Genomic DNA, 24,096 nt, shown 5'->3' on the forward strand with positions numbered 1-24,096 from the left:
ACAAAGAAACGATATAAATATGATGAGCATTGAAGATGCAAGAAGGAGGATGTAAGAGTGGAAACAGGGGGGGAAATTCCATAACACCAGACCAACTACTCAAGAGGAGACAAAGTAGAGAAAGCAGACGTAAGCTGATGTCAAAAGGATGTCTGTCTGCACAAACACAAGAGAACGACGCAACAGTCTGATCGTGACTGGAATTCTCACCCGCTCAATACACCAAGGTAAAAAGCTGGGATGGGGTTATACCCAACAGAGAATGTAAGTGTATGTCATTTGTTCGATGTCTCCGTCCATTTCCATCAGTCGTTGAACCTCGGCATTTCCCATCAAAACCAGCATAAGTCAACAGTCGCGTCCTCCCGCTGCTGGTTCCTTCAAGTAGTTTGTCCACGTAAACCGAACTCAAGCAAATGTACCAAGAGGCTTGTCCCGTGAACGACAATGGCCATTGGAAGAGAAGGACTCGGCGACGAAGCAGTCCTAGATCAAGAGAGCGTCTTTCATGATTTTTAAAGTGACTCATGAGGACGCGCTGCTCCTGTTAGCCGCCTCTTCGGCCCTGATCTGTGTGAAGTAAGGATGCGCCATGGCTTCCTGGGCAGTAAGACGCTCCTATACAGCAAGTCAGCTGAACACTCTTTGATGCAACAAGCGGTGGGTAATCCTTACGGCATGGTCATAACGAAGCAATTTGTCCAAAAAGTCAATTGCTTCATCGCTGATGAATCGCTGGTTCTCTGCGTTGACAAAGGATTGCCAAGGTTTGCGGGGAAAGCGGGAGAGAATTTCGTCGTACTGAGGATCTAGCTCGATCTCGTACTTGTCCAGGTACTCGAAAAGTTCCTCGGTTCCGAGCACCTTGGCGATCTTAACCAACTGATCGGAATTACTGTTGCCATGGAAGAAAGGTTCCTTGCGGAAGATCATCGAAGCGAACATAGCACCGAGCGACCACATATCTAAGGAGTAGTCGTACTCTTGGAAGTCGACAAGCAGCTCAGGGCCCTTGAAGTATCTTGAGGCGACTCGCACGTTGTACTCCGTGCCCTTGTGGTAGAATTCGGCAAGACCCCAATCAATGAGGCGGAGCTAAGAGGAATCAGAGCATATTCATTCATGACCCGGGGGCGCAAACTAACCTTTCGCTTCTCATGGTCAATCATAACATTGTGTGGCTTCACATCTCGGTGCATGATGCCCTTGCTGTGGCAGAAATCCAACGCCTTCAGAAGCTCATAAACGTAGAAGCGGACATCATAGTCGGAGAACCGCGGGTACAGTGTCCGGAAATCGGTATTGTTGACATATTCAAAGACCAGGCTAGGGGTCTTGCTCTGATTGTCGCGCACAACATCGAGCAGGGCGACGACATTTGGTCCGCCTGCCAAGTTCTGGAGGATCTTGATCTCTCGCTTGATCTTCTTCTTCTTGACCGGCTTGAGGACCTTGATGACACACTTCTGGTAGTTGACGATGTTGATTCCCTCAAATACTTCAGAGTACTTTCCGCGGCCTATGCCAACAACGATTAGTATGTTGTGTTCATCGTAGTATCCCGATGATACCGGACGGGCGGACTAACCGATTTTGCGGACCACCTCGTAGTTTTCCAGGACACCCCATGAGATGTTCACGCTATCATAGTCCCAGTAAGACCGGGGCATGTGCTTATTGACATCAGCATAAACGCGCGCCATGGTGGTGGCGGCCGAAAAGCAAGTTGGTATCAAGCCCACAATTGGATATTCAGACTGGCGAAACCGCGGGGTTGGTGGGACGGTGCGTTGGTGGGATGGCGTGAGAAATCAGCAACAGCTAGAAAGACGAACAGCAGCAACTGCGAGAGGAGACGCAATCTGGACAATCTAATAAGCTGCAGCCGTGCTATCGCCCTGAACAACCACTGGAAAGGAAGTCAGGCTCTTTCCACCTACTCTGCTGATAATAGCGGATTGGCCCAGAAGTGTCGCTCCGCCCTGCAAGTCACGGGATCAGGAGTGGTCTGCTGTCACGACCGATGCGGCTAGACCGCGGAACAACAATAATGCGCTGTATCTCTGCTTACCGTTCTGGGACAGTTCCGAGCTTGTTTTCCTTTGCGCTGAAGGAACCGAAGACGACGACTGACGCTGACAACTGGGCTTTATAGCTCTGACGATTCGCCATGTATCATGACTTGAACGTGCCGTACAGCCCGGGTGATCCTGAAATCTCCGCAACGCTAAGCTTTTTCGCCGAACGTATGCCGCATTTTTGTTTTTTCCTCTGCCCAGGGCCAGGGCCACACGACCCGCGGGCGATTTCCGAGTTGACTGTATGGGCACATGGGAGGCTAACCTGACAAACAGTGGGTTACACAACTATTGCCCTTTCGCAGACCATTACCGGAAAACTTCCCCCAAGCCCTACTCCGCCACCGCTCCCCAGCGATGTCCCGCAAGGCCTCACGCTCCTCACGCGCCTCAACTTGCCCCTCTCCGACCCCGCGCAGAATCAACGCCTTACTAGTATAGCTCAAGTCTACGATTTGATTGCCTTGCGTCCGAGCAACGAAAAAGCGCTATTGAATGCATGCACCAACGCAGAATGCGACATCATCTCACTGGACCTCTCGGTCAGGCACCCCTATCATTTCAAGTTCAAGATGCTTTCTGCTGCCATCGCACGCGGTATCCGCTTTGAAATATGCTACGGCCCAGGAGTCACAGGAAGCGGACTAGAAGCGCGCCGGAATTTGATCGGCAATGCGATGGCCCTGATCCGCGCAACCCGTGGTCGCGGCATAATCGTGTCGAGTGAGGCCAAGAAGGCATTGGGTGTCCGAGCTCCTTTCGACGTGATCAATCTTGCATGCGTGTGGGGCCTATCACAAGAGCTGGGCAAAGAGGCGATTTGCGCGGAATCGAGGAAAGTTACCGCTCTTGCCCGATTGAAACGGACCAGCTGGCGCGGTATCATTGATGTCGTTGACGGAGGACAAGTCCTTCCGGCTTCGAAGAAGCCAACTACCCCCTTGACCGATAAAAAGGAAGCGGAATCAAAGTCGCAGACGGAAAGCAACGGCGACAACTTGAAAAGAAAGGCATCTTTAGGTCCCGAGCCGGAAACGGATGGGCCTGAAAAGCCACTTTCGAAGCGCGAGATGAAGCGTCGAGCTAAGAAAGCTAGACTAGAGGCAGCTCTATCGGGTATTGACGATTCCTCTGCCACTTGATGGTTGTATCCGACATCATGCTACACTCATGACCGGCAATGGCCTGATCATTTCGTCAATACCTGCCCGCAGGGATACAACGTTCCTCTCAGATCATGCAGCTTCGTGCCGCATTGATTGAACACAAAGCCCAGGGGATTATAGTTAGAGCATATAGACCCTTGTGGCTTGCGCCAAACCGCGAGACATGCCTTAAAGCTAGATGATCTGCGGTCTCTACATCCTTCGGACGGACGGTTAGAGGTCACGAGCCGATCTCTACAATCCAGTCAACCACTTCGTCCTTTGTCAATCAAACAACAATCGTTCTTGATCGAGGATTATATGGTCGGCAACAGGATATTACTTAGAAGATAGGGCATAGCTGCACAGAATACGCTGCGTGTGCCCCCGCACTCCATACTCTGAAGATCATGAATATTTCGTGCCGGGAATCGCAGCAGGATCTTCTTGAATAATGCTTTTGAGAGAACTATTTACATGCGTGCCGACCCGCAATGGGGGTCACAATCACGTCCACATGAGCAGAATCCGAGTAGTCTCCACCTACAAGTACTCATCACAATAAAAGCCTTCTCAAATTCTTTCTTGCTCATGATTTTTGATGCTGGTAGACAGCTTAAATCTTCCATAGTAACCTCCAGAATGACCGGTGGGGCGCTTCTTGCTCCAGTCACGCCTGTGCATACGTGGAGTACTCATCACCTGGTAACTTCATATTGAACTTCTTCCTACATACTCACAACTTAAGTAAATTACTCGGTCAGTTGACCGAAACACAGCACATTCATAACAAAACACTCCAGCCGTCGTAAGCCCAGCACCGTGGTGTTAGGGTTTTGGGGTAATGCCGTAACTCGTTTGCGGACCATGCCCTAACTCAAAGGTATGGAATGAGTCGGCTGGTCCCCATAAACTAGCAACGCCAGATTGGACTCCTTACACCAAACGTAAAGCAATACATTACAGAGTTCAGAATTCACAGCAGAAAATACACAAGCACCACAAACCGAAGATGAAATATGGGGTATAATTGTGGGTATATCAAGATAAGTAAGTACGAAGTAAAGTAACAGAGAATTTGTGAGCCTTTCGCTACTGGTTCTCATTCTCAATATCGACAAGCACCTTCAGCTCGCCGTCGAGCCAATCCACTTTCTCCGCGGAAAGTAGCGCGAGTGTCCAATCGCTATCATTGTCGACGAGGTTGAGGCCGTTCGGAAGTAGGACTCTAACTCTCCAGCCCATGGACGCATTCCAGGCGTTGGGGTCCGAGTCTAGATCAGAAGGGATACCAGGGAGTTCACCGGGGAATTTGCGGGCAAGGAGTTGTCGTACGCTTGCGATGTCCGGACATTGGGTGGCGGAGAAATCTTGAGGGGGGAGAATGCGCTTCCCGTTTTGCAGGATGTTGATGCGTAGGTAGAGGGGACATTGGGGATGAGAGGGGTTTGCGTTGTGGATTTCGGAGGGTTGAGAGAAAGGTAGCGGAGGCGGCATTGACTGGGGTTGGGACAGTGATTCGTTGTCGTGCACGCCTTGTCTAGCGGCGAGGCTATCTCGGATCACCCGTGAGACGTCGCGGGTAATGCTGCTTGCACTGTAAAGGGATTATATTAGCGTCCATAGTCTTCATACACAAATTATGTGGTGCAGACTTACAACTCGTTTCGGGCTGGCCCTCCGCCAATGCGCCATCGGAGGTCTGCGGAGCTATTTGAATTGAGAACACGTCCGACGTTGTCATCTTCACAGCAGCCGGAACAATTGTAGTCGCCTTCGTGGACAATCTGGTAATGGCTATCTACTGCAGCCACGAGACCGCGCCAGTCGCCTAACTGTAAACCAGAAAGAGACCAAAGGTTGTCAAGCTCGTAGTTGTGGTTGTATGCATCATAAGATTTCGAAATAGCATCCCAGTCAGTGATATAGCCATCCATGATAGCGTCTGTAAGGCCTAAATCTGTGACCTGCACAGACGGTTCTGCGTGAGGTGGCGCCGGTGCCGGCGCAGGTAAAGGCTGCTGAGCCGAGCTATAGCCGTCCGGAAGATGATGGTGCGCCTCCATCTGGAGGTGATCCTCGGATGGAAACTTGGGCGGACTAACACTGCGGAAGTCTTGCATGCTGTCTTCTGTCTTCCGTCTCCTTCGTGCTTCCACCCCGCCTTTCCTGGTTTCGACGGCGTACTGTCGTTGGCGTTCATTCGTGACCATGCGGCGCAGCAACGGAATAACCAGCGAAATGATCTTTTGCTGGTCTCTTGGCCATACATATGTACGAGGGGGCATACCCTCATTAACCACATGTTCACCAAAGAATCGCGGACCATTGCCCTCAACCTCAAGGAAATGGCGAACACAGTTCCATAGCCGTAACTTGACCATCTCTGTATCTCCCTTCCCACGCTGCCCGACACAGTCCCGACGCTCCGGATGTCTATCATCCAGCATGTATGCTTTAGCCGCAGCTTGCAAATGCAGGAAATTCTCCGGCGAGAGCTCGAGGGAAGTAAACATTTTTGACATCGGAGGCCGTGTATACTTCTTGTTGGTCGAAGTTTGGCGAAATAGTGCTGCGGCGGAGTGCAGTCCAACAGCGCGAGCGTCTGCAAGCGATTGCGGCGGGGTGTCGCGAATCTCTAGCCCCTCCCCTCCGTAAGGACTCGCGTGGTGACTGGCATTATGTGAACCCTGTTGATGGTGTTGCGGTTGACCCTGGTGCTGACCGAGACCAGCACTTGCCGCAGCTAACGCCGGGTCGAGAGCATCCTCGTTCCTCTTTCTCTTCTTCGTCCCTGATCGAGCCAGCCCCGATGATTGACTATGTTCATTGCCAGATGTAGACCCCGGGCCACGATATTGTCGTGCACTCGTCATCCCCGCATATCCTCCATCACCAAAGTCATCGTCGTCCAGTTGGATATCGGGAGCGTAGCCCTCTAAATGGTGTTGGTTCCCCGCGGCGCCAGCTGCAGCAGCAACTGCCGCTGCTGCTGCCCACTCAGATACATCCTGGTCCGCCGCCGCGGTAGCAGCCTCTACCAGTCCAGCGAGCTGATTCTCGCTCGGCGCATACCCGCTCGTCGCAATGTGTGTGTTTTGGTCTGCGCCGGATGGAGCTGGCTGACTACCGGGGAATTCGGCCGGGGATGCGGAGGAAGGATGATGCGGGTTAGTTTGAGAAGTGGACGTCATGACGAGCGGAGTTCGTGAGGCCGGCAAATACCGCGATGCGTGTGAGTTCAAAAGATTGGGCCAATTCAAAGTTGTCGCAAAGCAAGTACTCAGATGCTTGTTCAAGCTAGTATAAGCTCTGGGACATGTACCCCTGCGGGACGGATGGTACGGTCTCCTCCGCTACCCTCCAGGGGCAGAAGGACAAGGGCTGCTTTATCGTTTCAAAGCCAGTGAAGAAATTAGACAATCAAGGCATCCAGCTATACACCGAAGTATGAAGCTGGAGCTTAGCGATAGATCGATCAATCAGATGGCGCGATGAGGCTGTTTGCGTAGTTTGGAGCAACGGCAGACAATGCAAACTTTTTGCTCGAGTCCTCCACTAGGTACCGGCGGTATCACGTGGTTCCTTATAAGGCACCATTACGGCAACCTCGATGGGAGCCCTCTACGCCAACTTGGTCTATGAGCGTAGTGAAATCGTTGATCAGGAATACTTGATGCTTTGAACCAACCAATAATGTAATAAATGCAAACCACGCCAGTATATTCAAAGGGAGGCCAAACGATATGATAGGGAATATCGCATCTTTAGATCAAGAACGCCAGCTCCGATACATGAAAACAATATACAAGAAAAAAATACATCGAAAATTCATGAATTATCAAGCCCCAACCTCGAGCGCACGAGCATTGGCATCCTGGCCACGTATTGTGGCGTTGAGCAGCAGCTCCTCTTTCAACTCTCCCTGGTGGGCAATCAGTTCCTCGAGTTCAACATCTCGTCCAGGCTCCGGAACAGTAAGGTGGCTTTTCTCGCCGAGGGTGCCACGGCGTCGAGCGGCTTCTATCACGGCCGCCCGACTGCGCCAGCGCTTGAGCTCATCTTCATAGCCTTCGCGTTCAGAGTCCATGTTTCGGTACGCGTTATATTCGTCCTCGCCGCCAAAACAGATTCCGTATCCATCGCAGAAGCACACGTGCTCCTTTGGGCAGACCACATTCTGGCCGGTAAAGATGACATGCCAAAGGTATTCCCAGATGCGGCCGGAGATGTAGTCGCTCAATTGCGTGCGAAGAACCCAATCTCGGTAGAAGACAAAGCGCGCTCGGGGAATAGCTTGTAGTCTTTCGCGCGAAACAGCGAACTGCGCACAGCATGGTTGTGCCAGTACATCCGGAATTGGTTCGTCGGGAAAGATCTCACCCCAGGATCTAGCGAGTAGTATTTCCTCCTGCTTAGTCTCATCTTCTTCCAGAGTGCCGGGATGCAGCCAATCGGGACAGCCAGGTCCCCAGCCACAGCGCAAATTCATATAACCCTCCCTAATGACTCGCTCTGGTCGCAATCGTTGCAGAATAGTTGCTGCGTTTCCGTCTAGAAGGTCGTCGTTATGCCATCCAAATTGATGCGAGTGCATAAATGCGACTATCTCCGGTAATTCATCATAATGTTCAATAATGTAGCTCAAATAGACCATGACCTCGTGTCCCTTATTCTTCGGTGGATGTAGAGCTGCGGATGGGTCGTCAACGACATATACAGCGGTTTCCCAGCCTGGAATCTCGAAATCTGTCCACGATGTATCCTCGTAGGTTGTCCGGGGTATCACTATTGTTTTCGTGTACTCATGTCCGTCTGGCCTAGGAATGCCAGCGATGAATTGAGGGCGTGGTGCGAACGGCTGCTTCGGTGCTTCAGTGATGTTCCAATGGCCGGACGGAGTTGGCGTTGGTGTCGCTACAAGCTCTCCTAAGCCAACAGCTTGCGACACCTTCATTTGCGTCCATGATCTAGACAGCGTGAAGAGTCCCCATAAGCAGAATACGAAGAAGCCGCAGCCGAGGAGAGGGACGAAGCGGCGCGTTGTCGCCATTAGTGCAGATAAAGATAACGAGCGTGCTGTGGAGAAAGCGTCAGTCGATTAGCATCGTAAGCCAATTATAGATGAAGAGGTGATGACATTAAACAGTCATGAGGTACGGAGCAAGATCATAGTAAATGGTATAGTGAAGAACGGTGCGCGCTGACTGAACGAATCCTTCACTCACTTGGTAATACAAGTTTGCGATGGGGGCCGGGGGCCAACTTACCAGATCTAAACCGAGCGACCGACTTGCATTAGAATCGCATTGTCAAGCCCTGGAAACAGACAAGAGCATTGGAAGCTGTAGCTGTCTCAGGGCAGGAGTGAGGAAAAGAAAGCCGCATGGGCGACACAGTCGCTAACAACTGTCAGTGTCCAGGCCCGCGTAGTGTCCACCGTCAACTAACGTGGTTACGCAATGTCTCTGAAACGGTCGGCAACAACGGGGAAGCGGGGAGGCGGTGCTGCAACCTGCAGGTAGCGGACGGAATCTAGATAGAAAAGAACAAATAATTAACCGGAGGCTGATAAAGAACAGTAAACCATGTACGATCGGAGTATGTCCCTCTTCAATTTCATCCGATGAGTACACTGGACGGAAGTTGAGGTCGTCCGTCGTCGAGCGACCTTTCTGTCTCCAAGCCGAAGACGATCGTCACAAAGCTGCCGCATTATGATTGGATTTTATGGCTGACGGCACCCCTGATATTCATTTGTCCAAATGAAACCCGGGGCCTGATTGGGTTGATAGAAAGCGGGTCGCTTGAAGTGCTTGAAGCGCAAGACATGCGACAAGCCACATTCTTGTACCACCACGTCCAGGCTACCACGCTTCATAGATCACAATTATTTCATAATCCATGTTCATAGATTATTTCGCGTGTTCATTTTTGCTAATAAAGCAAGACTTCTCTGTCCGAGAGTCGCGCTATGCTCATGGTATATTTGGATCACGTCTATGTACAGTCAAACATCCGAAGATGATCTCGGATCCAGAAGGATATAACGAGAAAAGCAGGAAGCAGATAGTGATATGCAAATTAATAATAATCAAGGTCATGTCTCGTCGTCCGCTACGTCTTCAACTGTAGGCATTCGCTCTTTTCCCTTTGACGTTGACTCTGATGTCTGAGTTTCGGTCTGAGACTCTACACCGTGCTCAGAGCTTCCATTCTGAGCCTGCTCGGCATTGGAAGCGAGTGGCACCTTCGTTTCAGCTTCTGAACTAAGGTCGGTCCATTGCTGGGAAATAGGTTCGGTGTTGGGCTCAGCTGTAAGCGAGCTGGATCCTGACTGCCAATTTGGTAGGCCTGTGATTCGGGAAAAGCTCGCAGCATCATTGTTAGCACTCGTCCCTTGGTTCTCAGCCTCGGTTTGTGGCTGGGAACTGGGCATGCCGTTAATTATTGAAGCATTGCGTTCACTCGCCGGCGAAGATGAGCTGGCGATATCGCTTGGCGGTACGTTTAATCCTGGTTGAGCGGAGTGGAGAGGGACCAGGGTCCAGCCTTGCGGAAGTGTCAGCCCTTCCGGTAGACGAGGGTCTCCGGCCCCCATGGATGGCGTCTCCGGCTCAGAGGCGAATTGATTGCGCGTTGCTGCAGGTGATGTGGGGGGTATAGGGAGAGCAGGAGTTTGGGGGAGATTGTTTTGGTTTTCCAGTGGTTGAGACTGCAAGGCACGAAGGCGTTGAAGCTCTGTCTGCAGTAACCTGACCAAGTTCAGCTGGTCCGCGGCAACGCGTAGCCCATTGATTTCGTTTGCAATATGCTGCTCCATCTGAACAAGTTGGTTCTGCAAGTTGGGCAGATTCGATGTGGGTGTCGGCACCGCTTGAGGCGCGGCCGCTACAGGCGGTTGTTGCAGCGGCGGCCTTCCAAACCCAAACCCAAATCCGATTTGCCGGGCCCCAGCTGGGGCAGGATTGTTATTTTGCTGCCAGGGACCGTTACCCTGGTGGATCTGTTGGTGTAAATTGTTGAAGAGATCGCCTCTTCCTGCGCCAAACCCAATCCTAAACGGACCGAACTGGTATATCCGAGCCCTAGGGAAACCATCGGCTGGGGGATTTTGGTCGTTTGGTTGATTTCCAGGAGGCATATTCTGCTGTTGCTCAACGCCACCGTTCCCTTGCGCCGGGTTGACCCCGGCGGCCCCTCGGGTACGAGGAGGAGCGATGACCGGTCGTCTACAAGTCGGACAGTTCTGCTGTCTTTCAAGCCAGCTTCGAAGACAGGAGAAATGTAGGATGTGACCACAAGGGAGTTTCTTTGGGCGTAATCTCTCGGAAACTCGAGCAACCGGTCTGTCTCCAGGTTGCCAGTGGGTCATCTCCTCCCGGCAAATGATGCAGACCTCTTCCCTAGCGACTTCCTCGGCGCTCGCGTCGGGGTATCTGTCGTTCATATCACGCGTGGCGTTTCGGTATCGGATAAAGTCCATGATCCGCCGGCCGAATGAGCGGATGGTGACAACGACATCTCGGAGAATATGAATGGGCAAACCGTAGAATGTAAAAAGAATAGCAAAGAAAGACAAATAGACAGCGAGTTTGAGAAAGTCGGTTAATAGATCCAGATAGAAGACCCACCGTCCTTTTTCTTCCCAGCCTGGAACATCAAGTTCCAGCTCGTTGATGTCATTTTCGTCTGGTAAATCCGGGGTTGCGGTATGATCTTCTGGCGCTGTGAGCTCCGCCAGTGCTTGCTCGCGAGCAGCTCGAATCTCCTGACGCCGCTCTTCAATTCGGGCCTTCATCTGTTGCCGATTGATGTAAATCTCTACGAGCGAGATTGAATACCGGGCGGCGGTCGAAGTCGAGAGGATCGTGAGAACGGCGAATTCGAAGCCGAACATTACCATCATGTCCGGACGCGCTTGTTCAAGAACAGTGTCGATGCAGTATTTCAGCATGAACATGTTGAACATGACCGACAGCAGTAGAGAGGTTGCCAGCCTACTGTGAAACAGCACTGGGTTCGCGGGGGGTTGCTGTTCGAGAAACTCTACACGGCCTTCTCCGATCCAGCCCCAGACTTTACCGACCAGCAAGGAGACAAACATGACCAGAAACCAGGCCCCTAGTTCCCCCCGGAATATTGTCATAGCCAAGCATGTTTCTGTCACAGCAAACCACGCTTTTTCATAGAGCTGTTCCGTTTCGATGGGTCGGAGGGGGCCATAAAGAAGACGCTGGAGCCAAAATAGCAGAAAGCCAACGGCCAGGAGGCATACATTCGTCAGTATCTAGTGAGCACTTCAGTCAGTTATGATAGAACGACAGACGCGGAGAACAGATCATAGATACCATGAGATTAGCGCTACTCTGCGACAGGTAAACACAGGCAGAATAGAAGTTCGCCCTCTGATGCAGTGCTTTCACAAATACTCCTGTTGCCAAAGCCACTGAGGCCTAGAGAGTTGTCAGCGTGGAATTCAACAAAGTGTCCTGTGTTTCTAGGCGCATACCCCAGCATAGGCAGCGAATCTCATGATCGCGGAGCGGGTGAAGAGCCCAGAATCATTGACAACGTCAAGATGCGAGAGGCTGGAATCACTTCACGGTAAGCATTGACAATATGCGTCGGCCCCCTTGAAGGAAATGAAAATGTGGAAGGGAAACCGAGGCAGATCGCGTGGGCGGGTGTAGAAGTGGAGGGCGGATCGACCGTCTCTGGAGGACAGCTGTCTGGAGGTGCAAGGTGTCTCCGTCTCGTCAGCGGGGCCTTTCCGCGGTTCCGGAGACTCGGAGTAAATACAACTCCTTCTATCTTCACCACAATTTCTTCCTAATCATACAGTATACAGCAGGCAGTCACGCCTCTTGAGCTCTGATCTCTCGCATTGGATAGCTCGCCGTCTGCCAATTGCGGATCTGCCGGTTCATTCATTTCATCATCACACGATTCATCAGCAACATCAACCTTCCTCCAAATAGATATTTGCTCCGCAGTGAAGAAGTTACTGGGGAATGGGTCCTTAAGACGCTTTACCTATTCGAAGTCTGTACCAGGAATTCTCTGCCTTATAATCCAAGCGTCTCAGAATCGATAATGGCATCTCAACGGTCTATGTTTACTGCGAGCCGTGTCCAAGCCTTCACTTATTTGCTAGGTGTTTGTCCGTTCTCAATTGCTTTTCTAGTTTTCATCAATTCATCCATCTCCTTCGTTGTCACGGACTTGATAGGTATTCGTGATGGTGAAGGTGACGCTGTGGGCACGCTCGGTTTCGCAGATGAGCTGCTTGCTTTAGCAGCATGTCCTTTGTGGGGTATACTCTCAGACCGTATTGGTGTCCGTCAAGTGAGAACCCTGAATACCTGCAGGGTTCATCCCAAATACTGATATTAGTTGACTAGGTGTGCACCGCTGGCTATGCCATCATCGCTATCGCATTGGTTCTATTTGTCCAGGCTAGAAACGTTTATCCTCAGCTCCTCCTCGGTAGACTGCTATTCAGCGTAGGCGGCGCAGCTGTCTCAACAATGGTCACAGCCGTCCTACCAGTTGTCACCGGGGGTGTCCCCAGGTCTGAGCTTGGAAGCGAACCAGCGCCGAGAACTGCCGCTCCCTCATCGAGACTCGCCGGTTTCGTTGGCATGTGTGCGGGATGTGGTGCTTTGATATCCCTAGTCGTTCTTCTCCCTTTGCCGGCCAAATTTCAGCAACTAGGTGTCTCGCCAGCGGAAGCCATCCAGTACAGTTACTATACGGCAGCTGTGGTGGCTCTTGTGGTCAGCATATGTTGCTTCGTCGGCTTGCGGGATCTCCCTGGCGAAAATAGCAAGGCATGGGCCTCGCTCTGGACAAAGGGATGGACTGAAGCTTCTTCATCCAGCCCCAGGTATGAGCCTAGTTCCACCTTCAAAGCCAGATTCCCGTATCTGGACCAGCTCGGCTCTGCCATTACGCTATGCTTCCACAATCGTGATATCCTTATCGGATATATCGGAGGATTTGTAGCGCGAGCCTCCTCTGTCGGGATATCGCTCTTTATCCCATTGTATGTGAACAACTATTATCGCACGTCTGGTCTTTGCCATGAGCAACCCACGAAAGGAGCCAACCCTGGAGATATCAAGCGGTCCTGTCCAAAGGCTTATATGCTTGCCTCTATCTTGACGGGGGTGTCTCAGCTTATAGCGCTTATTGCGGCCCCAGCATTCGGATACCTGTCGGAAAAGTCTCGACGATATCATTCGCCGCTTCTCATTGCTTGTCTGGCTGGAGTTGTAGGCTATGTGATGCTCGCGCTTCTGCCTAGCCCCGAGTTCAAAGGCGAGGGAGGGAGTCCCGGCATATTTGTAGTGATGGCATTGGTTGGGGTCAGCCAAATCGGCGCTATCGTGTGTAGTTTGTCCGTGTTGAGCAACGGTGTATTGAGCTTAACCAGTTCAGTCGAGGACACAACAGCCAACAGCAACATCGCGAGCGCGGCTCCAGAACTCGACGAGCAACAACCTTTACTGGAAGCAAATGCTAGCCGGAAGCAGCGGCAGCCCCCGAACCTAAAGGGTTCAATTGCAGGGGTATATTCTCTGTTCGGAGGGGCAGGTATCCTCTTGCTTACCAAGCTTGGAGGGCTTTTGTTCGATGCCTTGTCTTCAAGCGCCCCCTTCTACATTATGGCAGGCTTCAACGGCGTGCTCGTGATTGTCGGCGCTGTTAGCGGCCTGGTCATCCACTTGAAAACGAACAAGTAGCGGATACAACAGATTCTAACTTGATTGCGAACTTCTCTGGGGGGAAAAGCTCTAAACACAAGTGCAAGAAATAAACATAGGAAAATTGTCAACATGTGAAAAGGCTTGCCAAACTCACACCAAGGTGCGCACATCAAAGTCTATTCCGCCTGCATCGCCAGCACGCCCAGAGAGAACAATCATTACATTCAAAGATATAGTGCGGCAGGCGATGAGAGCATACCTCACAGCGATGGGACCCCTGGATATACCTCCATGCGCAATCATGGCTGCATTCGTGATTTTCTCTCAAGTCCTCCACTACCCTTGCCAGTAGATCATTATCAATCGCCACCTCGGGAGCATCAGGAGCCTCCTCTCTAGTAACTGCGACTGCAGCTTGATCATCCTGAGGCTCGGCAGCGTTAGGGGGAGGGGCGGCAACTGGAGCGACATCAGCGGCAGCAGCTGGTGGGTTGTTGGCCTCTCTATCTCGGTCAATGATCTGGTATGCGCGCTGAAGAAGGCGGTGTTCATTCCAATCAGCACAGTCGCAGGTCTTCCAGCGCTCTCCGCAGTTGTAACAGAACTGGGCTCCGCAACGGCAACTAGATCTATCGTCAATGCAAATTTTTTAAGAAGGAGCAAGGGTAGCTGAATGGAGGACGAACGTCATGTGATTGCAACCATAGTTCAGCTCTACAACGTGCCAGCACGAGTAGCAGCGCTGCCATCCATTCTCCTGCGCAACTGTAAGGAGCTGTTGCAGAGCGTTGTCGTTTGGACAGTCTCCGGTATGCGCGCGGGCCTTGCAATTGAGACAGGTAGTGAGGCGACATTCAGGGCAAGTTGCAACGTTGTCGACGATGTGATTTGGGTGAATAAAGCTCGAACACGTGGGGGAGTAACAGTATGTCCTGTTGACGACCGAGAACTCTATTTTTTTCTTGTTGTATCGCTGCAGAAATTCAGAGCTGAGAAAGATTCGTGTAGAACTGGTGTCCATCCGTTGTCGGCAGCAGCGTGGAGGGAACAGAGTTTCGTCCGTAAGGAAAGCCTCGAACAGAGACAGAAGGCAAGGGTGACAATAGTCGTGTTGACACGGGGCATGAACCGCGTTGATGAACTCGACCTCATCCATACAGGCGATGCAGCGGCGAAGGGGTAGGCGTGAGCGTTTCACGGGTTTGGTGCAATCGGACGTTTCATCATCGTCAGTGTGGCCATCCGCGGTCATTGACTCAGCATCGTCTTCGATACCAGATATGTATAGAAGCCTGAGATTTCTCAGGATCTCGTCGTCGAGGTCCTTGGACTCCATATCTGGTTCCTCATCCTTGGGAACTGCAGTGGTTTCACCGGATTCTTCAGCTAGATGTTTAGCCAGGATCTGGGCGTCGGCTTCAACTGCCACAACAAAACTTTTTGGCCATATTTCTGTCCGACAGAAGCTGGGAAAGGGACTGGAGCTCTTCATTCTGTAATTGAAAGGCGAGATCCTCGTCCTTGATGCCACTAGAGTCACCTTCCGTGACGGCAAGGTGGCAGCCTGCATCCTCGAGTTGGAGTTTCAAAATGGTGTCTGCTGTCTCCTGGTCCATGTCCGAAGCCAGAATCGAAGCCATGGTTTCTGCTCCTAGGAATGGCGCTCGGTGCAGTATAAGCAAGGGCAAACGGAGATGGGGAAGTAGAGCAATCGAAAGTAAGCTGGGGGTGTAACACATGGACCCGCATCACCCTGCTTCGACCATTCGCTAGATTGGACTGTGGGCGTGTCAGGATGACTGAGTAGGGGTGCTGCTTTCACTGCTCCCATTCCATCCTTCTGCTCCAACCACTATCCTGACAGGTACAGCAGAGGTGTTTAATGAATCTTGGTGTGTGTACCACCACGCATTGTGCTAGGTTAGCTCAGCTCTGGCACATAGATGAGGCTCTGTCCAGGGAAACGGATTGCTTGAAGTACATACAAGGCTGATGCTCGAGCAGTGGCTCGAAACAGCCACCACTTTACCCACTGGACTCCCACCCCGCACGACACGTTCTCCCCGCTATTCCCCAGAAATCAAGTCTTCAGCCCACACCTTGAGCACCAGTCTACTTCATGCTACGTTTGTTCCTCGGCAGACTGTTTCTTCAGCGGACTGACCCTCAAAATCTCTGGAACTGGAACCAACCAGGACACAAAACGGGCATCCAACTCATTATCTCTGCAAACGCACTTCTTCAGTACTCAATGGGGAGGTAGTTTCACCAATAAGCATCCCTCTAGATCTGGAATTATCCCAGAGCCCCTCGTTCACTCTTTACAAGGTTCACTCTTTACAAGACGCATGATAGCCAGGGCTGTCCAGGTCCCGACCTGCTGATTGCATATAGCTGAGACAGGCACTCGGAGAAGGGAAGAGTGTTGTTGACTGAGCCCAAAAACACGGAATCTGAAGCAGGCGAAAATTGACTACTCTTGGAACATCGACCAGGGCTAGACAATATTGGCGGACGAGGGTACTTTGATCACCTCAGGGTTGAAATCTCCAGTGCAGGAGAATACCATGTTACGTCCAATGCCATCAGGTTTCTTGCTATTCCCAGTAAGTCGTTGGTTTCTGTCACTTACTGTCTGTTTGTCATGACAGTCCAGATGTCATCAAAAACCATGGGGACATTGGTGCAATTCATGATTCCATGGATTGGAAGTCAGGGCACAGCTCCGTGAAGAGTACATGGCAATTACAAGCTCAAACACCGCCGAAGGAAAGCACTTCCCTCTAAAATCTAAGTCCGACACCTGGACAATGCAGTGGCGCAATTGACACCTCCATAACCTGGAGTAGCTGTGGACTGACTCGCGCACTCACTCATGACGATTTGGCCCCCAAGCCAAGCTTCAACTGTGGGACTCGCGACAACTGCGAAGATACATCTTACTTTCCGACGAATAACCGCCCTTGCTGCCTGGCCAAGGTTGCAACTAATCGATGTTTGCTAATGCTGCAGTTATCTCATCTGCCGAAAATAATCTACAGCGACCGTTGAGCGGCATCCTCGTCGGCGATGAGGCCTCATTCGGCATCCGCCACCGCCGCCTCCAAGGTCTAGATGGTCAGCCGCACGAATCGGGGCCCTGTTCAAACCCCGTCGAAGCCTCGAGGGCCCCGAACGTTCTACTAGTCGTTCCTGCAGAAATGAGTCGCAGCCAATCGACAGTTGGCCCTCTCTGGCGCTATGACTGAGTTAGTAGTTCGGATTGAACCGCTGGTCCCTTATATAGATCTCTCATTTCCCTCTCGAAAGACCCCTTTTGTTGGTGTTTTGATTTCCTGCAAGATCTCTTCACTCTTTTCGTCAGTCGCTCTTTACGATCCCCGAGACGGTTTCCAAGTTTCCCACATTCGTTGCTTTGCCATCGCCCATCGCTCATTTAGCTGATCGCCACATCTGATCGCCATCATCGATCAACATGCGTCCGCAAACCATCCGATCTTTCGCTTTTCTCGGCGCCTGCTCTTTTGCTGCAGCCAATGATATTGTCTCCCTCATCATTCCCGCGGCGGACGACCAGGAGCTTGTCGGTGAGGTTATCGGCAGCGTAAGTACCTCAGCATGATTGATTTCTTACATGTTGTCGCGAGAATATAAATCGAGCCCTAACGTCTGCAGGCTGGTCCAACCACAACCTACCGAATCTCCTGCCCTGAGTCCGTCGATGAAACTGAGTGCGGCGCCCCCTCAGGTGGCTTGACGGTTGCCGCGGCGCCCACTGCGTTTGTCTACGAATATTCATACGAAGACTAGTAAGGAGCCGCTGAGCTTACTCTCTATATCAATTAAAACTAACTCGCCCTTCCCCTAGCTATCTCAGAGAAAGCTGCAAGCACAGCGGCACAACATGGTTCTCTTGCCAAGTGACAAACACGCAATCCGACATGTCCGTCGTCACCAGTGTCACTCTGGACGACGTTATGCCCTACATGGCCGTCACTATCACCGCAACCGTAACGGACGCTGACGCGGATGCCACCACCACGACCGCCACGGCTTCTACTTCGACATCTGACTCTGACTCCGAGGCTTCGTCAACTACCAGCTCCGGCTCCGCTTCTGTCTCGCCCACCCCATCCCAGTCCGCCTCGAACACGACCACTGCAGCTGACCCTGAGGAAACAACACTCGACAATGCGGCCATAACCCTAGCAGCTGGATCCGCGGCTCAGTGGATTGCCAGTGGCGTCGGTATGCTGGTAGCTTTGGCTCTTGCGTAAGCTCAGCCAATGTCAGAGCTTGAGACTGCAATGTATCTGTGACCGCTATGCGATATCGATAATTTTGATCAGTTTTATATACGTACCTCGGCACTTGCCAACCTCTACCAATACTCCCATTTATTTGGCCTTACTCCTTACGCTTAAGAAGTGATGCTCAGGCTCTTGGACCGCAACCCCCTGGTCGTTATCGCCCCAGTCAAGGCACATCTGCGCAACCACGTCTGTCTGTCTAACTAAAGTGTACTCGAGGCCGGAAACGTACCTATTAATGGGCTTAGTAGCCAGTGGTAATTGCAAGCCAAACGTAAGCACTACATTGGATGGTTTCAATGATAAATAGGTATTATGAGATTCCATTCGGCGCAAGCTTTAAACACCGTCATACGAGTGCTACAGTAGATCGTCTAATCATGAATAGCCTCATTCAGTCTTGAATATTACTCATGTAACTCGTTGTGCACTCATGGCTTCATCCCCGTCGCTCGGAGGAAGTTCCCAAGGGCACCGTGGCTCCTCTTCCCCCTCTCCTCGGGTTTAGGGCGGCGCTCATCATCCAATGAACGCACCTCCAATCCAGCGCGGATGATATTCGACCGGAGTAATCGGAGGTGTGCTTCCTTGACATAGTTATCCAGACTTTCGAGGGCCGCTTCTTGTACTTCTACGCGCTTGTCGCCCTGGCTGGAAACAAGGACATGCTTCTCTAGATCAATGCGGGCGTCCAGCGTGCCGTCCTGGATGAGGCTGATTAACTCCTGGACGAATGCTGAGTTTGAATCGTCCTGTTGTGACTGGTTGGTTGGGGTTCCGAGAACGAAAATCTTGGACATAGATTCGAGCGAGACACGGTTGAATGGGATGAGGTATTGTTGGATGGACTTTGTGCGGATTCGGTTGTATAGTGTTTCAACGTGGCGTTGGAGGTGTATGTCGAGCAGGTAGTCGGCTCGGTATGCTTCGAGGATTTCGAGACATGGCCTGAATTTGGAGTTGCAGAAGAACGAGATGGCGCGGCGGATGTGGGGTTCCAACTCTAAAAAGTTGCGGAACGAGCCGTTGTCCAGGACTCGGCGCTGGAGTTCATTGCGATCCATGGAAGCTAGGGCACAGAGACCACCGTAAACTGCGACATCGTTTGAGGACAGGACTTCATTGTATGTGTCCCCAAGACTGGGGTCTGTTACTATGAAGCTGTTCGCTGCTTCTATATATGAACCCGAATGTAGCTGCGAGAGGCCCATGGCAACTGATGTCTTGGGCTGGTGTTTGGTTTGTTCTTCCGGTTTCCCTCCCTGACTTCGTAGCCGGTGCACGTTGGACTGTACGTTCAACCAATCACCGCGCTCGATCGCCACATTGATAACTTTGAATAACATCGACGCGATGTGACTAGGCGTTGTGCAGAAGTCCCTCATCCGGGAATAAGCTTTGAAGGCAGAAGTCAGGTCGCCTGCCTGATGATAGTGCTGGCCGAGATCTTCGTGACCCATCTAGCCACGTTGTCAGAACCGGAAGCAATAAACGCAGACCAGTCATCCTTACTCGAATACTCTCTTTAATCAGGTTGTTCTTATACCCTCTGAGTTCATGCTCCAATCGGTCCGTCTCGGCCCTGACAACCTTCTGTGACTTCTCCACCCAATCTCTGTCAACGGTAGCTTCGGGCTCATTAGGTGCAACATTCGCGAGTGCTTGAACCGCGCGCAGGTGTCGAGAAACATCTTTGCCAGACTTCGCCTCTGCAATTGCAGCTTTGAGGGCCTCAACAGCGAGGTACGAGGAGCAGGTCCCGATTAGGTATAACCGATTGAATCGGGTTCGGCCTAAACACGAGAACGTCAGATTTACCAGCAAGTTTACGGTGATTGAACTGATGTCCGGTACTCACCAGTATAATTCGCGATGTACGATTCCAATTCAAATTTGGGCGGTTCTACAAGATATTAGCCAAACCATCATGCGTCAAACGCCGTCAGATATACCATCCACTTTCACAAATGGCCCCGGGGTGGGCACAATGCCAGTGACCGACTCCGGATCTACTCCAGCAGAGCCCGTTACCTGCTGAGCAATTGAACCCGATGGAGCTGCCTCGCCGGCGTCCGATAACATGGGCTCCATCGTGTGTCTGTCGAAATGCTCGTTCGTGGGGAATTGAGAAGGTGTAATATCAAAGAGGTCGAGATATGTCTTGTCCGGAAAATATGGCGTGACGGGTAGGTATGAAGAGCTCCTATGAGTCTCAAGTTGGGGGCAACGGGATTCGACTCAATCGATAAGTGACCAGTGTGGGGAAGAGAGCAGAGAGATATACGGTTAGAGCCCGTGCCACAATTTCTTGTGGTAGGTACTTCACAGAGCTAAGGCAGGCTCTTTGAAAGGCGAGCTCCTAGCTCGTGATATTGCAGATCTCGTGAGAAGAAGAGGGATGGATGGTATATGTGGAGGTGTTGGCTTGTTTCTGACCCAGCGGAGACATCATCCCAGCTCCGGAAATGCCCGTCTTATCCCACCGTCTTCGTCACCGCTTCTTGTCCTTCCTGCATAGGGCTCCAAAACCTGATCCGTACGCATCCTCGAGCTTCAGCATCACCTAGAGGCAATGGTATGGCCAGGTTTTCGCTATCTATTGAATACGACCCGCTGCTGCAGAACAAAGCAAATATGCTGTGAAACCGCTTATCATGTCAGCTTTCTTTTACATTCTTCATAAACTAGTATACCCTAGATAACAGGAGTGCATTTTATGCTCTCTCTCCTTGTCTAGTTCTTACGTCTTTATTATTGTGCTTCTGCTCACTGCCGTTGCTCCCTGGTTTTCTTTCTTTTCTTTCAATGAGCCACTCTGTTTCTCAACTAATAATGAAATGCTACTCCTACAATTCTGCACAAAGCATATTTCAACAAAGCGTTATTAGCTTTTGCACAAAGCATATAAAGAGATGACTCGGGAGAGACAACGAAAAGGGGAGGATTTTGCTCATTAGCCCTGACAAAGACCTTTGTACTGTTCTTGCCTTTTATGGGCATAAAAGCAGACATTCCCTCACTGAATGACTCCGACATCAATCACCAAAAAGCAGGACAATCTCTCTTGAAACTCTCAACTCAGCCGATACTCTAATTGCCTGACTTTTTACTTATCGATTACTACTACAATGGCAGCAACTCAAGAATGTTTTTCACATCTCCAATAAAGACGGCGGCCGGGATTACAATCCCGTTCGATCTGAAAGAAGTGTCTGTGGAAGAAGCCGCAAGAACGACCGCCATCATTGCACAATCATTGCGGGGCATAAACTGCATGAGCTACAAGGTAAGCACCGGCTATGCTGTGAACGGCAGCAAGAAGCTGGGCCTTGGGCCAGACACCTGGTGGCTACTTATTTCCTTGGACACTCCAAAAGACGCAAATTCAACTATGCAAGAGGATATGTTGCACGACCTCATGGGCAGGCTGGGCTGCTCAGCTCCCACGATATTACCGCGTGTTGACCGCGCTGAGACCCGGCCGCAAGCCCAGGAGGCAGAGAAGCTTGGCCGCGTGGCAAGAATCAGGGCGAAGATCCGGAAAATGCAAGAGACCTCTCTCCTTGACGGCCTGAAAGCCTCCCTCGACAACCTCAATCTCCACCATGAGAAGATAATCAGGGTATATGACGATATACCTTTTCTACTCACCCATGGGGTGTACGATGCGGACTTTGAGATGTATAGGCAACTGTGTCGCCATCTGCAGGCAGGTGGTGAAACCAGACTCTGTCCTTTTGGAATTAAAGTCCGGGATCAACAGACCTGGGATACAATCGACGCGAGATTGGGTGTTGTCCGGCAGTCTAAGAGATCGCGTCCCGCAGCTCCTAAATGTGCACAGGTAACAGATCATTTCGCGCCTCCTGTACGGGGCCTATCATCCATGCAGCTGTCCTGCAGGTAGGTCGAACGCCTGGTTCCGGTTCCCGGTCTGTATTTTACCTCACCTTCATATTTACACTATATCAGCTTTATATTGTGCTCTTCTTCTATTGTATACAATGAATAGCTATTCTTTCATTCGAATTTCGTATTATAACCTGTGTATTCATCCAGCTCCATCATGCAGAAAGGAGAGTCAAAAAAGTTAAGAGTATTAGTATTATCGCTGAGCCCAAGTAAATACACCCATGAAGTAAAGTAAAGCAAACTAAAGCAAGAGATCATGATCAAAAGCAGTAATTTTCCTCAAAATCACACGCCATAGTATGCAATTAAATCCTCACAGCAGAATCGCAAAGCCAGCAAAGAACCCGCCTAGCACAGCAGCCAGCCCATAGACCTGCCTAAGGTCCGTCACAGGCCTGACAGCAGCTCCCTCGTCATCATCACTAGGCAGACCCGTGAACGGCGCCAGAGTCGAGGTCGTGGAGGTGGTGGCGCTCGTCGTCGTGCTCGAGCCATTGGTGGAGGTCGTGTTCGCGAGCTTAGGGTTTTGGGCGCCGCATGGGTTACCGGTGCGACATTGCTCCTGGCAGGCGGAGTCGCCGCAGGCGGCCACGCAGTTGTTGTTTTCTTCTGTGCAGAGGAAGTAGGGGATTGTTTGGGAGTATTCGGAGGAGTTGGGGGATTGGTTGTTGTCACAGATGCAGCTGTAGACGAGGGTGTCCTGTTTTGGAAGCATTGGTTAGAGGTCCGGTTGAGATGTGCTTCGGAATGGCTATGCGGAGACAACGTACACTGTCGCATGTGTTTGATGTTGGGTCTCCGGATGCACCGGGGAGCTGCAAGCATAGGAGTGGGCAGGAGGAGGTTTGTGCTGTGCACCATTGCTCTGTTGAAGTCGGTGTTAGATCATATCAAGTTGAATGTGGGAAGGGGGGCTGTACTCTTCGTATCCTCGTTGAGTTTCTGGATATCTACTGTCGTTGTACTGGCGTCCTGGCAGATTGCAACGGCTGCCACAGAGGCAAAGGCAAGCAGGGAACGCAGCAGAACCATTTTGGTGTTTTGGGTAGCGACTGTGAGGTGTACGCTTGAAGAAAAGCTGGTATGGAGCTCTGTCTAACCGAGATGGCCAAAAGAAAATACCCCGACAGAAATGCCCGATGCGAGTAATAGGATCTCAAAGACAAGACTATAGCTTTGGAGAATCACCAAGCGAGTGGAGACGAATCGAATGGATTCTGGGGTAACGACTGAAACAGTCACAAACGAAGCAGCAAATCTGAGGGGCCTGGGGAGAATCAGAACGCAGAAAATAATGAGCGACAGGAAATAATTGAGCCGGAGACCCTGAATAAGTACTATTGCGAGTTCCACTCGTGTTACTGGACTGGTGGCGGCGCTATCAAACCTTTTAGCTTTACTCCATCCCCAGCATGAGTTAGCTGATCCTGGGTCCATATTCATCAGGCTTAAGAGGTATTTTTATTTCGCCTGCTGTAAAATACTCCGAGCCGCATCCCTGACTTTTCAGTCCCAGTATGCGTTGGTTCTGATGGACAGAGAGACTCGGTCTCAGTTGCAGCTTTAGGGGTCAGGGAGCTGTCACAAAAGAAATTATGTCGATCCGGGGACTACTGGAGCTCCGATTCTTTCAGGTAAATGGAGTGCTCTTCCCGTCCGCCCATCATAAAATCCACTGTGCACACCGAAGATTTGAGATTGTTTCATCCAGCTGGTACGAGGCTTCCGGTAGCTTCCCGTACTTTGTGAGACACTCCATCCTCATCGGTAGGACAAGCGAACAGCTTGGAGGCGAGCCCGAGGCGAGACGGTGGCCTCTCTCCAGCCATTGCTTGACTTCCCCTCCCCAATATGCAATCTGAGACGGGTGTCAGGCATTGATTGGTCTCTTGATATACCTGCCGTTGAGGATCTGTATTATACCAACTGCAACTCCGAA

The 24,096-nt window shown here is 51.2% G+C and overlaps 11 protein-coding genes across 11 annotated transcripts; 4 read left to right on the plus strand and 7 right to left on the minus strand.

Annotated features, from left to right (window-relative positions):
- Positions 1-483: 483 nt before the first annotated feature.
- BDW74DRAFT_60738 (casein kinase II subunit alpha/alpha') lies at positions 484-2,047 on the minus strand. The gene is made up of 4 exons (XM_073733278.1): positions 1,589-2,047; positions 1,146-1,519; positions 676-1,095; positions 484-618 (listed from the first exon to the last, which is right to left on the minus strand). The coding sequence occupies exons 1-4, from the start codon at positions 1,701-1,703 to the stop codon at positions 526-528; spliced, it is 1,002 nt and encodes a 333-aa protein (XP_073581302.1). The 5' UTR covers positions 1,704-2,047; the 3' UTR covers positions 484-525.
- An 81-nt stretch (positions 2,048-2,128) lies between these two features.
- BDW74DRAFT_158051 (ribonuclease P subunit p30 family protein) lies at positions 2,129-3,941 on the plus strand. Its single transcript, XM_073725248.1, has 2 exons — positions 2,129-2,246; positions 2,355-3,941. The coding sequence occupies exons 1-2, from the start codon at positions 2,171-2,173 to the stop codon at positions 3,218-3,220; spliced, it is 942 nt and encodes a 313-aa protein (XP_073581303.1). The 5' UTR covers positions 2,129-2,170; the 3' UTR covers positions 3,221-3,941.
- Positions 3,942-4,129: 188 nt separating this feature from the next.
- Positions 4,130-6,725, minus strand: BDW74DRAFT_60791 (uncharacterized protein). The gene is made up of 2 exons (XM_073733281.1): positions 4,883-6,725; positions 4,130-4,820 (listed from the first exon to the last, which is right to left on the minus strand). The coding sequence occupies exons 1-2, from the start codon at positions 6,415-6,417 to the stop codon at positions 4,316-4,318; spliced, it is 2,040 nt and encodes a 679-aa protein (XP_073581304.1). The 5' UTR covers positions 6,418-6,725; the 3' UTR covers positions 4,130-4,315.
- A 149-nt stretch (positions 6,726-6,874) lies between these two features.
- Positions 6,875-8,602, minus strand: BDW74DRAFT_60801 (DUF3431 domain-containing protein). Its single transcript, XM_073733282.1, has 2 exons — positions 8,452-8,602; positions 6,875-8,302 (listed from the first exon to the last, which is right to left on the minus strand). The coding sequence occupies exon 2, from the start codon at positions 8,274-8,276 to the stop codon at positions 7,065-7,067; it is 1,212 nt and encodes a 403-aa protein (XP_073581305.1). The 5' UTR covers positions 8,277-8,302; positions 8,452-8,602; the 3' UTR covers positions 6,875-7,064.
- Positions 8,603-9,298: 696 nt separating this feature from the next.
- On the minus strand, positions 9,299-12,005 carry hrdA (E3 ubiquitin-protein ligase HRD1). The gene is made up of 3 exons (XM_073733286.1): positions 11,736-12,005; positions 11,575-11,679; positions 9,299-11,513 (listed from the first exon to the last, which is right to left on the minus strand). Exons 1-3 carry the CDS (start codon positions 11,757-11,759, stop codon positions 9,324-9,326), a joined length of 2,319 nt encoding a protein of 772 aa, XP_073581306.1. The 5' UTR covers positions 11,760-12,005; the 3' UTR covers positions 9,299-9,323.
- On the plus strand, positions 12,004-14,278 carry BDW74DRAFT_60869 (putative MFS transporter). Its single transcript, XM_073733287.1, has 2 exons — positions 12,004-12,571; positions 12,628-14,278. The coding sequence occupies exons 1-2, from the start codon at positions 12,320-12,322 to the stop codon at positions 13,969-13,971; spliced, it is 1,596 nt and encodes a 531-aa protein (XP_073581307.1). The 5' UTR covers positions 12,004-12,319; the 3' UTR covers positions 13,972-14,278.
- A 306-nt stretch (positions 14,279-14,584) lies between these two features.
- BDW74DRAFT_180687 (BRcat and Rcat domain-containing protein) lies at positions 14,585-15,575 on the minus strand (the record flags this gene model as incomplete). Its single annotated transcript, XM_073729801.1, has 2 exons — positions 14,585-15,321; positions 15,368-15,575. The coding sequence occupies 2 exons, from the start codon at positions 15,573-15,575 to the stop codon at positions 14,585-14,587; spliced, it is 945 nt and encodes a 314-aa protein (XP_073581308.1).
- A 1,722-nt stretch (positions 15,576-17,297) lies between these two features.
- On the plus strand, positions 17,298-18,444 carry BDW74DRAFT_60833 (putative GPI anchored glycoprotein). Its single transcript, XM_073733284.1, has 3 exons — positions 17,298-17,539; positions 17,611-17,744; positions 17,804-18,444. The coding sequence occupies exons 1-3, from the start codon at positions 17,411-17,413 to the stop codon at positions 18,210-18,212; spliced, it is 672 nt and encodes a 223-aa protein (XP_073581309.1). The 5' UTR covers positions 17,298-17,410; the 3' UTR covers positions 18,213-18,444.
- Positions 18,407-20,495, minus strand: BDW74DRAFT_60856 (COP9 signalosome complex subunit 1). Its single transcript, XM_073733285.1, has 4 exons — positions 20,198-20,495; positions 20,104-20,148; positions 19,758-20,038; positions 18,407-19,705 (listed from the first exon to the last, which is right to left on the minus strand). The coding sequence occupies exons 1-4, from the start codon at positions 20,334-20,336 to the stop codon at positions 18,677-18,679; spliced, it is 1,494 nt and encodes a 497-aa protein (XP_073581310.1). The 5' UTR covers positions 20,337-20,495; the 3' UTR covers positions 18,407-18,676.
- A 644-nt stretch (positions 20,496-21,139) lies between these two features.
- BDW74DRAFT_60813 (uncharacterized protein) lies at positions 21,140-22,195 on the plus strand. The gene has a single exon (XM_073733283.1). It carries the CDS (start codon positions 21,391-21,393, stop codon positions 22,150-22,152), a length of 762 nt encoding a protein of 253 aa, XP_073581311.1. The 5' UTR covers positions 21,140-21,390; the 3' UTR covers positions 22,153-22,195.
- Positions 22,196-22,470: 275 nt separating this feature from the next.
- On the minus strand, positions 22,471-23,189 carry BDW74DRAFT_180691 (uncharacterized protein; the record flags this gene model as incomplete). Its single annotated transcript, XM_073729802.1, has 3 exons — positions 22,471-22,857; positions 22,928-23,022; positions 23,078-23,189. 3 exons carry the CDS (start codon positions 23,187-23,189, stop codon positions 22,471-22,473), a joined length of 594 nt encoding a protein of 197 aa, XP_073581312.1.
- Positions 23,190-24,096: the final 907 nt, after the last annotated feature.

The sequence above is a fragment of the Aspergillus multicolor genome (assembly GCF_047715735.1).
Source record: "Aspergillus multicolor strain CBS 133.54 unplaced genomic scaffold BDW74scaffold_23, whole genome shotgun sequence".
Taxonomy (NCBI): Eukaryota; Fungi; Ascomycota; class Eurotiomycetes; order Eurotiales; family Aspergillaceae; genus Aspergillus; species Aspergillus multicolor.

Bases quoted from the DNA above. Each gene is read 5' to 3' on its own strand.
- BDW74DRAFT_60738 (XM_073733278.1), bottom strand. From the start codon at position 1,703: ATGGCGCGCGTTTATGCTGATGTCAATAAGCACATGCCCCGGTCTTAC. The intron at 1,520-1,588 runs GTTAGTCCGCCC...TTGTTGGCATAG, and splicing joins CGAGGTGGTCCGCAAAATCG to GCCGCGGAAAGTACTCTGAA. The intron at 1,096-1,145 runs GTTAGTTTGCGC...GATTCCTCTTAG, and splicing joins TTGACCATGAGAAGCGAAAG to CTCCGCCTCATTGATTGGGG.
- BDW74DRAFT_158051 (XM_073725248.1), top strand. From the start codon at position 2,171: ATGTATCATGACTTGAACGTGCCGTACAGCCCGGGTGATCCTGAAATC. The intron at 2,247-2,354 runs GTATGCCGCATT...CCTGACAAACAG, and splicing joins GCTAAGCTTTTTCGCCGAAC to TGGGTTACACAACTATTGCC.
- BDW74DRAFT_60791 (XM_073733281.1), bottom strand. From the start codon at position 6,417: ATGACGTCCACTTCTCAAACTAACCCGCATCATCCTTCCTCCGCATCC. The intron at 4,821-4,882 runs GTAAGTCTGCAC...ATCCCTTTACAG, and splicing joins GGGCCAGCCCGAAACGAGTT to TGCAAGCAGCATTACCCGCG.
- BDW74DRAFT_60801 (XM_073733282.1), bottom strand. From the start codon at position 8,276: ATGGCGACAACGCGCCGCTTCGTCCCTCTCCTCGGCTGCGGCTTCTTC.
- hrdA (XM_073733286.1), bottom strand. From the start codon at position 11,759: ATGAGATTCGCTGCCTATGCTGGG. The intron at 11,680-11,735 runs GTATGCGCCTAG...ACAACTCTCTAG, and splicing joins GATTCGCTGCCTATGCTGGG to GCCTCAGTGGCTTTGGCAAC. The intron at 11,514-11,574 runs GTATCTATGATC...AGTGCTCACTAG, and splicing joins AGAGTAGCGCTAATCTCATG to ATACTGACGAATGTATGCCT.
- BDW74DRAFT_60869 (XM_073733287.1), top strand. From the start codon at position 12,320: ATGGCATCTCAACGGTCTATGTTTACTGCGAGCCGTGTCCAAGCCTTC. The intron at 12,572-12,627 runs GTGAGAACCCTG...TTAGTTGACTAG, and splicing joins ACCGTATTGGTGTCCGTCAA to GTGTGCACCGCTGGCTATGC.
- BDW74DRAFT_60833 (XM_073733284.1), top strand. From the start codon at position 17,411: ATGCGTCCGCAAACCATCCGATCTTTCGCTTTTCTCGGCGCCTGCTCT. The intron at 17,540-17,610 runs GTAAGTACCTCA...TAACGTCTGCAG, and splicing joins TCGGTGAGGTTATCGGCAGC to GCTGGTCCAACCACAACCTA. The intron at 17,745-17,803 runs GTAAGGAGCCGC...CCCTTCCCCTAG, and splicing joins GAATATTCATACGAAGACTA to CTATCTCAGAGAAAGCTGCA.
- BDW74DRAFT_60856 (XM_073733285.1), bottom strand. From the start codon at position 20,336: ATGGAGCCCATGTTATCGGACGCCGGCGAGGCAGCTCCATCGGGTTCA. The intron at 20,149-20,197 runs GTATATCTGACG...AATATCTTGTAG, and splicing joins GCCATTTGTGAAAGTGGATG to AACCGCCCAAATTTGAATTG. The intron at 19,706-19,757 runs GTAAGGATGACT...CAACGTGGCTAG, and splicing joins TGATTAAAGAGAGTATTCGA to ATGGGTCACGAAGATCTCGG.
- BDW74DRAFT_60813 (XM_073733283.1), top strand. From the start codon at position 21,391: ATGTTTTTCACATCTCCAATAAAGACGGCGGCCGGGATTACAATCCCG.